The sequence below is a fragment of the Carya illinoinensis genome, chromosome 5, assembly GCF_018687715.1.
Source record: "Carya illinoinensis cultivar Pawnee chromosome 5, C.illinoinensisPawnee_v1, whole genome shotgun sequence".
Classification (NCBI taxonomy): domain Eukaryota; kingdom Viridiplantae; phylum Streptophyta; class Magnoliopsida; order Fagales; family Juglandaceae; genus Carya; species Carya illinoinensis.
In genome coordinates, this window is record NC_056756.1 from 32537690 (window position 1) to 32547627 (window position 9938).

General features: G+C 36.9%; 2 protein-coding genes across 7 annotated transcripts; both read right to left on the bottom strand.

The window, feature by feature from the left end:
- Positions 1–688: 688 nt before the first annotated feature.
- Positions 689–1554, bottom strand: LOC122310817. Its single transcript, XM_043124976.1, has one exon. The coding sequence runs from the start codon at positions 1552–1554 to the stop codon at positions 811–813; it is 744 nt and encodes a 247-aa protein (XP_042980910.1). The 3' UTR covers positions 689–810.
- On the bottom strand, positions 689–5946 carry LOC122310815 (beta-arabinofuranosyltransferase RAY1). Of its 6 annotated transcripts, none has more exons than XM_043124972.1 (6): positions 5798–5946; positions 5282–5622; positions 4835–5087; positions 3978–4751; positions 2516–2762; positions 689–2310 (listed from the first exon to the last, which is right to left on the bottom strand). In XM_043124972.1, exons 1-6 carry the CDS (start codon positions 5801–5803, stop codon positions 1889–1891), a joined length of 2043 nt encoding a protein of 680 aa, XP_042980906.1. In that variant the 5' UTR covers positions 5804–5946; the 3' UTR covers positions 689–1888. The 6 variants fall into 6 exon arrangements, with proteins under 6 accessions (XP_042980906.1, XP_042980907.1, XP_042980905.1 ...); XM_043124973.1 differs by having other exon boundaries at positions 5282–5547; positions 5798–5933; XM_043124971.1 differs by lacking the exon at positions 2516–2762 and adding an exon at positions 3245–3491 and having other exon boundaries at positions 5282–5941.
- Between the last annotated feature and the right edge of the window lie 3992 nt (positions 5947–9938).

Genomic DNA, 9938 nt, shown 5'->3' on the forward strand with positions numbered 1-9938 from the left:
TTTTAGTTTTTATATTTTAATAATTCTATTTTTAATTTGGTTAACAATTCGTTAAATACGCCATGCCATGCCAAGAATATTAGTTGTGAAGATTAAAAATTAAAGAGAAATAAAAGTTACAATCATAAATATGCAAGCGTGTGTATCATTATGAAAATAAATAAATAAATATGAGATCTATATAAAAACTTAATTAATTTTTAATAATAAACTTCACTTTTTATTCATTTCTTCGCTCAAGACGGTGCCGTTTCTTACTTTCTCTCTCTTGCCGACGTCGGCGTTTCGCTCCGAGCTCTCTCCCTTGTCCACTGGTGAGACTCATCTCTTCACTCGAGCAAAATTTATAAGACTTCTCACCATTAACATGAAAATAAAGAAGAAAGATCATGTTGTTTGACTAATATGAACACTCTTTTAAAATGTCTACAAATATATATAACTATATATATAGGTAACTTTTTATTTAATAGATTTTCTTAATCTTACACGTCGCAAAGGTTTTAAGACCAGTGATAATAAATCCAACAAAAGGGACATAACAATTTTTTTTTTTTTTTTTCCGATCAAAATTTCAGAATACTGGGAGAATTTAACAGATGACAGTCCAAAGTTATGGGAAGTAGTTCTATAATTACAAAAGAGAAGTTCTTTAGATCAAGAACAGAGCTCCTATGGTAGAATTTGAGACACTGAAAAACAGTGAACCTTCTATTCATACCGTGGCTAACATTTCTGTGACTTCCTATGCAGCCAGCGTTTGTTTTCTAGGAATACTATTTTTCTTCTTCTTTCTCGGAATTGGCCCTGCTAATTGGGAAGACTGGAAAAACATTGGATGACAACTGAGAAACATCGAGAAAGAAGGAACAAAGTCAGGGAGAGAGCTCCGGTACAGAAGTCAGGCTGGGCTCCCACCCCAATCCTCGGAATGGTTTTCCCTTTGGGAGTGGAGGTACAAAAGGTTTTTTCCCTCTTAACACGATTCCTCGTTGAAGGTTTTGTGTCTTCTGAGCACTTTTCGGTCCTGTCCTTGGATTGATAAAAATATTTTGCATAAAAAATACTATCCTCCAGACTTATTTCACCTACATCTATGGTGATCTTCCAATCCCAAGTCTCCTTTTTTACTGCAACATGTTCTTTTACCTCGGCCTTTTTCCGGAGTTTATGCACAGTTGAGGATGGGACTACATGGTATTTCTGACCAGGCAAGAGACTGTCTTCCGGACATAATAGGGAGTCGTGTGGACTTTTGAAGACTTCTGGCCGCGCAACAGACATCCCAGGATATTTTTCCATCAGCTTAGATGCAGGAATTGCATTTGGATAGAGTTCCTCACGCCCACCTGCATGAACTATTCTGACGTAAATATTTTTTCCCTGTAATCTCACGTCCAAGGATATGGAAGCTCCTCTCACTTCTTTCACTTCTTTCTTCCCTCTAGATTCAGATGATCTGTCGTCTGAAGCTCCTTCCAACTCTTTCCTCCCGCTTTCTCTATTGCTGGAATACCGACTGAACCCCACCAAAGGAATGCACCTCTTCAGCATGGTTGCCAATGTCGTACACTGACCAAAGTTTTCGTCATAATCCGCTGACAGGGAATGTGGAGTGATTTGTGTATTGTGTTGCTTGAGTTATGCCACTGTTATCAACCAATGTCAATGGAAGATTCTTTTTGTTTTGACGGACGGCTTAACATTTTTCAATAGAAGATAGTGATGAAACCAAGGTGAGCCTTGAAGTGAAAGGAAATGACTTCATCTTGTATCTATTTGGAAATTTGTCCCCCTTTCTTTGAAGTGAAAACCAAAGTCGTGAGCCTTGAACATGGCATGAAAAGGCATCATCGCCTTGGCCTCAAAATGAGCAATTCGATTTAAACTAGGGCAAGTTTTGCAAGCACATCCTTGTACTAGAATCATAATCCCATAAGCCTGACAATACCTGTCTCTCTAGCTTCTTCAGCCTCCCACCAATCCAATTGTTGTGGAGAACAAAGCAACCCATCTTCACACAGGCAGCTTTAACGTTTTTCTTCCGCCACAGATCTAGGTAAGCACCGTTTGGGAAGAGGTTTCTATCTAAGAAATGAACAGTCAGATTCGTTTCAGGTTCCACACATCTATTATCACCCACACGATTGGACCCACCTTCCCCACACAATGTGTCATAGAAGCTTGGCTGCTCAGATAGGGCCGACGTCGCTGCATGCTTCACCACCTTCTCCATGGCAGCAATAGTTGAATTGTCAGAACGAGCAAAGTAGAAACCAGAGTTTAAACGCCTAGGTAAGTTTATTGGTCCTGTATACGCCACATCAAAAGAGAGGGATGGTTTCAGTCACATGAAATTCAGAAGATGTTATCAATTAATCAAATATAAGTGAATCACATGAAATTATCCAATGTATCATTGTTTCCTGCTTCAATAGCATATTTGTTTTCTGTAAGTTGTACCACTCAGAGAGGGGGTTACTATTTGAAGTTTGAGAATGCTTGGAATATGCACCTGTCTTGTTAAATTCATCAGACTGTGCCCCAAGAACGGCAGGGCCAAGAGAGTGAAGCAAAGGCAATGGATTCATAAACCAATATACATCCACATCACTTAGGAGCACGTTGTAACCAAGCTTCAGTATACTTAAAACCATTCTGGATTTCACTTTGGTCACCCTCTGAAAGCATTCTGTACCAAAGTGGCAGTCATTGAAGCTGATGTTATTTGGAGCCAGTGGGTCCTTGAAAACAGGCAGACCCTACCAGTAACCAGAATTTGTTTAATTTAGATTACGCACAGGTGGGGGCAATAACAATTCCAAAGCATCAGGGGTAATCAGCAGACAGCAAGATAGAACACAAGGCACAACTCAGCAACTCAATTAACGTGTTTGATGCGAAAAGAAAGAACGATATCAACTACACTAAAAAATATCAGAGTCGTGTAAACAATATGCAGACATATGGAGATCAGTCCACTACACAGACAAGCTTCAAGATTTGAAGGACCAGAGTTTAAACGCCTAGGTATTGGTCCTGTATACGCCACATCAAAAGAGAGGGATGGTTTCAGTCACATGAAATTCAGAAGATGTTATCAATTAATCAAATATAAGTGAATCACATGAAATTATCCAATGTATCATTGTTTCCTTCTTCAATAGCATATTTGTTTTCTGTAAGTTGTACCACTCAGAGAGGGGGTTACTATTTGAAGTTTGAGAATGCTTGGAATATGCACCTGTCTTGTTAAATTCATCAGACTGTGCCACAAGAACGGCAGGGCCAAGAGAGTGAAGCAAAGGCAATGGATTCATAAACCAATATACATCCACATCACTTAGGAGCACGTTGTAACCAAGCTTCAGTATACTTAAAACCATTCTGGATTTCACTTTGGTCACCCTCTGAAAGCATTCTGTACTAAAGTGGCAGTCATTGAAGCTGATGTTATTTGGAGCCAGTGGGTCCTTGAAAACAGGCAGACCCTACCAGTAACCAGAATTTGTTTAATTTAGATTACGCACAGGTGGGGGCAATAACAATTCCAAAGCATCAGGGGTAATCAGCAGGCAGCAAGATAGAACACAAGGCACAACTCAGCAACTCAATTAACGTGTTTGATGCGAAAAGTAAGAATGATATCAACTACACTAAAAAATATCAGAGTCGTGTAAACAATATGCAGACATATGGAGATCAGTCCACTACACAGACAAGCTTCAAGATTCGAAGGACCAAACAGGGGGTTGATAAATATAGGGGCCACAAATTTGCCACCCTTGGGTGCAATGCTGTGGTTGATTAAATCTGCTCTACCTAAAGCATATCTGCGTATGCCAAATAGAGCGCATGGATGTCCATAAACACGCATTTTGTGTAACAGAGAATGACCAACAAGTTGATTAGAACAAAAAATAAAATAAAATTAGAAGGAAAAAAACAATATAAAAACTGTAGTGAAGCATAAATACCTGCAGAACAGAGAACGAGTAGGTTTCTTGGTCAAGGGCACAGATCATAAAATTTGTAATCAGAAGGCGGCGTAATCTGCACACCCAATTCATTAGCATGTCCTTATAACTATATCCAGCAACTGCAAGCACAATTGTTTTATTCTTATCTGCAATTAATGGAAGGAGTGACTCCAAGGAGAATGAAAGATCTAATGGGGCTGAGGGTCTCATCTGATCCTTCAAAGAGCAATCTAGTATTTTGTCCAGTGATTTAATAGCATCAACACAAGCCACGATCCTCTTTTTCCACCATGAATGCAAGATCCTTCTCTTACATAAGCTACGGGCACTCTGGTATCCGTATGGATAGACAGTTTTTTCAGTTGTGTTGGTGAAAACATATTGTCCGCTACATTTCAAAAGTTTTATCAGGCTAGAGTAATTAGCCTCGCGATATAACAATGATCCATACAATGCCCCAATATGGGAATTGCCAACATACTCCCACCTTCTGTTTTCAATATCTGAAACTCTGGAATCTCCAACTATTCCATTAGGCCAATGGTCCTGATGATTTAGATGGAAACTTGAGATGGTCCAACTGGCATCAAACACAAACCTGAGTTCAGATGATACAGCCTCATTAATGACCCAGTGGTTGTGGATCCCCTTCCCATACAAGAAAGGAGGAAGAACTCCTGTATGTAATGGCCAATCTCCGCTGTTCCAAGCCATAAGCATTCTTCCTTCACAACGATTCCATCGCCAGATTTTAGAAAGCAGCTCCTGCAACTGAAGAAATGTAGAATAGTTGTTAAACGGACTAGTCTCGAGTGGGCTCATCAACTTTCAACCTGGAACAAGTTCTGTTGTACCTCCTGGGTTCTCACCCATTTTCCATCCCCTCTTTGCCAATGTTTCCCAGCTTCATCCAAGTAGTATGGGAAGTAGGAGAAATTACGTGATGAAGCAACAAGGAGCCAATCACGGTCAAGTTCATAAGCGTAGTTTAGGGTGGAAATGAAGTCAGGTAGAAGAATGGTTTCGGGATCAATAACAACGAAAATATCCGATGTGAATGACCGCGATCTTGCTATCATTGAATGAAAGAATGGGGTACCAAGGAACCTATATACATATATATACTGATCAGAAGGCAATGGATTCAATGTCTTTCCTTGTAAATGAGGCAAGAAACAGTCCTCCAACTCCCGGCACAGCAAAAATACCAAATTGAAGCTTTACAGATATTCTCGTTCAAATTAATACGGTCAATTCTATTTGATGGATTAAAAATCAATAAAATAACTTAATATGCTTACGTGAAATCAATGTTGGGCTCAACCAAAACCCTCGAACCAAAGGGAACTGCGAAAGAAACAGCGGAAGGGTCTTGGCTGAAGAGAACAACAATAATTTGTGCGGACAGTGCAAGCCATGACCGAATAGCTAGACTCTGCCTAGCCCCAACAGAGCCATTGAATGGACTAGGTGCTGAGAATATGGTAATCTTCGGATTGTCTGGATCGCCGACAGCTTCTTGATCAAGTTTGGTCACTCTGATCCGATCCTTGAGGGTAGGTAACCTCTGAGTAGAATAGAGAGAGAGACCAATTAACACAAACCCAGATAGCCAAACTGACCATAATCCAACTTGAAATGCCTGGGAACCAAAACAAACTGCTGAGCAATAATCCGCATGAATCCAAAACAGGAAATATAAAAAACTACGCAAAAAAAGAATACGAGGTGGTTTCATAAGAAGGCATGGATAACAAATTGGCATATTGGGGAAGTCAGACAACTTAACAGCAGAAAGAAGTGAAAAGAGAAAGGACCTTCATTGCTGTGTTGTGAGAAGAAAACCAAATGAAGTTGGTATGGAGAGGTTTGTTTTGTTTATTTATGGACTGTTTGAGTGGCGGCTGTACTGGTTTTCTTTTTTTCTTTTTTCTTTTTTGTGTGCGTGTGTGGCGAGGGGGTGAAACTTAACTGAAAGATACAAAATGCGCTAGTATCAAACTTCCCCACTAGTATCAGCACCACCAAGACGGGGAAGACCATGAGCCATGTGAGGTTTGCCGACATGGACACCTTGGTTTCCATTAAAAACCTTTCTTTTCCGCATTTGAAAATTCGAAATATGTCGGTCAACCGAGAGAGAGAGAGAGATGATTTGAGGAGACTCTTTGGGAGACGCATCTCTTCTAGTCTCTTCTTCAAGTCGACCTGCCTAAAATGCGTGCTACAAAGCCGTATCCCCCAGAAAATATGCACGAGCAATACCACGTCTTTGCTTAAAGTCAATTCGCCAATATGCGCAGAAACTAACGCCTCAGAATCCTCCCATCTTTTTTATACAGAAAGATGTCACCTTTGTTGAAATAATTTAAGACCCAAAAGCCAGTTTTATGAACTTAATAATTTGTAATCAACTTATAATACTTAGAACTAAGAGCAGTCCCAATGGCTCTTCTATAATATATTTTCCTTCAAAATTTAAAGAAATGCTCTTAAAGTATTATTCCATTGGATTTTGTATTTTAAAATTAGTTTACATTTTGCTACAGTGACCCCTCTACAAGTAGAGGATACTCTACATCAATCTAAACATTTTTAATTCATTTCTCTTTCCCCTCATTCAATATTTTAAATATCTTAATAATATTCTTTTACAATTATCCAAAATGTATTTTCTCATAATATGCTTTGAGAATATTTTTATTATATAATCTATTCTTTTTATTTTTTGAATTAATTTATATTTTAGTTGACCTTATAAATTTAGGTTAATTTAAAATAGAATATAATTATATGATATTGTATATGAGGAGATATTGCAAATATCAAAATATATGAGGATATTATTGATAGTTGGAGAAAATATTTGAAATGAATAAAAAAGAATAAACAGTATAATATTTAAATGATATGAAGAAAAAATAGATAATCTAATGTATGGTATATTATAAAAGTCAGTATGTAAAATAGAAAAAATAAATTTTGATAATATATTTTAAAAGATAGGATAGATAAACTATTAAGAGTGCTCTAAGAGACTTGTGTGCATTAATTATGCGTTTTGCACAGAAACTTTGATTGTCTCAACCACTAATGCTTTATTAAAGACCACATAAGGACTAGTTTAAGGGTAGAGTCAACAAATTGTATACATATTCGGCGAGGAGTTCAAAGTCACTCGGAGAGATGGTATATCAAACTATTCATAGTGGAGTTGGAGTTGAAACTATAACTTTATACAAGACATTTTTTTTTTTTTTAAATTATTGAGGAGTTCAATAGAATTTATATAATTTTTAGAATTGAACCAGTTATACCGATTTTATATTTTTAAGAACTGATATTGTACCTGTTACCCTCCTGAATCAGTACTCTGATTTTACTGGTTCTAATCCGATTTTTCGATTTTAATCAAGTATCAATTTCATTAAATCACTAAGTACTAGTATATAATTAATATTACTATATAAAAGTGATTTAATATTAATAAATTATAGTTATTTAATATAATACTATAGTGATTTAATATAGTATTAGTATTAATATACATCAGTATACTAATATATACCAATTAATTAAAATAAAATGTAATTAATATGCTAATGTATATATATTAGTATTACTAATGTATTATATATTTATCAAAATTATTTAAAGAAATATGTTAAGAATTTATTAGGCCTAAAAATGTAATTAATATATATTTTTTATATTAATAACATATAATCAAACAAATGTTCATGTTTAATATTATAATTTTATGTTATAAATTATAATATAAAATTATTTTATATATAATTATATATAATATTAAAAATTAACTATATATATAAAAACATTGAACCGATCCAGTCTAGGCCAATTCGATTCCAAAAATCCTAAAACCGAAACCGAATTGATTTTATCCGGTTTGTGAAATCATAGAATTGATCCCGGACCAAACCGATGCTAAAACCAAACCAATAGGTATGGTCCGGGTTTATTTTTTAATTTTTCGGTTTAAATTTTCAACCCTAAGAATACATGAGTTAGGAATTAAATATATATTATATTCAAAACTCGATTCTAATGACTCGTATGGAATATCGTATGGTAGAAGTAAAATATGTAATAGTTGTTGGCAAATGGGCCTCGATTATAAACTTGAAATCCTCGGGATTGGGCTTCCCACTTGCAAATAGGCTGGATTTTCTGTTGATTGGGCTTGGGCCCAGGGTGTTTTTCTTTTGAGTGATTTTAAGTATTTTGTTTAATTTAGTTTATTTTTAGGTAGTGTTAAGAACCAGTCTCTAGGGCTTAGGGTCTGTAGAGTTTGTACTCCACTCTTAGGGAGGGAGAGTTGTGCGGGCTGTCTTAGACGGTGGTTTAAGATAAAGGTTTGTCTCTCAGACTGTTAGTCTGGAGGGCTGTCTCTCAGACGGTTTAGTCTGGAGGAGTTGGACAAGACCATGTCAACTACAAAGAAATTTGTAGATTGGAGAGTGAATAAAGGTTATGATTTGGCTTGTATTTTTCAAGTCAGAAGTTGTAATTATCCAGTTTATAAATGGATGAAACACTATTTCACTGTCAAAAAAAAAATCCTCGAGATCAATTCCACATTGTTAATGGGCATTAGTGCAATTTGGAGAAACCAGAATCTATCATGATTTATATTTGAGTAAATCTTTTGGTCACACTGCTAAAGGGTTGAAATCAACCTCCAATGATTCTTGGCCATGTAGTCCATCCATGAGGCTCACAATGGGACTACATGGCACACAGATCCCCCATGAAAATTTTCTACTCTCAAGCCCAAATCTCTCCCCCCTCTCCTCTCTCCTATTTGTCGACAGCCTGACCCCTGTCCTAGATCCCTTACCCCTGCCTCTCTCTCCCTCTCTCCCATCTCACCATCGGTGAATGTTGACGCCATGATCCCCTAACTATCTCTCCCATTGTTGCCTATCGTGAACCTCGTTGCTTTGAACCTCGACATAAAGACCCCATGACCCCTCTCTCCGTTCAACCATCACCCCTTGACGCCGCAAAGCTATAAAACTTCACCCATCATTGCTATATCACCGCACAACGACGTTAATTGAAACAAGTAATTTTCTAACAATGTGCATATAGAACCATGGAAAGTCTCGAATTTATCTATCATAGATGATTATCATGTGCTCATTTGGTGTCTTGTGCTTGAACCACAACTAGGATGTTAAAGGGACCCCATGTACTAAGCAATATTGGACTATAGAGAAGAAAAAATATTAGTGTCGATTGGCGATTTAATTCCTTATTGGTGATTTATGTAAAATAGCCTACAGAAAAACCAAAATATTATGTATTTTCAATTCGAAGAGTTTTGTTTCAAGTTTATTGGTGATTTCTGCAAAATAGACTACAGTGAATACATTGTTAAAGAGCCATATGAAAGACTACAGTGAATACATTGTTGTGACGGTTATATTCTGCATCAAAGGAATCAAAGGACATGATTTTTGAGAGGTTGGATGTTGTTGTAGAGGATGGCATAAAAGTTCAAAATGGGCCATAAAATACATGGACTAGCTGCTTCGAACTGGTAGAGATGGTCTGGTAGTAGTGGCAACGGCTGGTAGAAGCAACAAGCACAACTCATCTGATAGCATAGGGAAGGGAAAAACAATTCCTTCATAGGGTTTTTAATTCTTGGTAGAAATCTCATACTGTGATCCTCATGGTTGGTTTAAATTTATGCAATGTTGAGATGGTACCTTATTATTGGAGGCTGTTGAAGGGCTGAAAATAGCATGACCGTTCCAAAGCATTCTTTTTCAGATTTTACTAGTACTGAAAAGAGTTGTGTAATCAATAAGCTTTCAAAAGGAATTGAGTAGTCCTACAGCCGAAGAGTGAGATCCACAACAATCTCATGCCTGAAGGCTTCTTTTATTAAAATATATCAAAAAATAATATTTACAGTCATAAAATGCA

Excerpts from the sequence above, each read along its gene's own strand:
- LOC122310817 (XM_043124976.1), bottom strand. The coding sequence starts at position 1,554 with ATGCTGAAGAGGTGCATTCCTTTGGTGGGGTTCAGTCGGTATTCCAGC.
- LOC122310815 (XM_043124971.1), bottom strand. The coding sequence starts at position 5,745 with ATGCCAATTTGTTATCCATGCCTTCTTATGAAACCACCTCGTATTCTT. Across the intron at positions 3,492-3,977 it reads ACTCGTTCTCTGTTCTGCAG|GGTCTGCCTGTTTTCAAGGA; the intron begins GTATTTATGCTT and ends GGTTACTGGTAG. Across the intron at positions 2,311-3,244 it reads TGATGAATTTAACAAGACAG|GACCAATAAACTTACCTAGG; the intron begins GTGCATATTCCA and ends TGGCGTATACAG.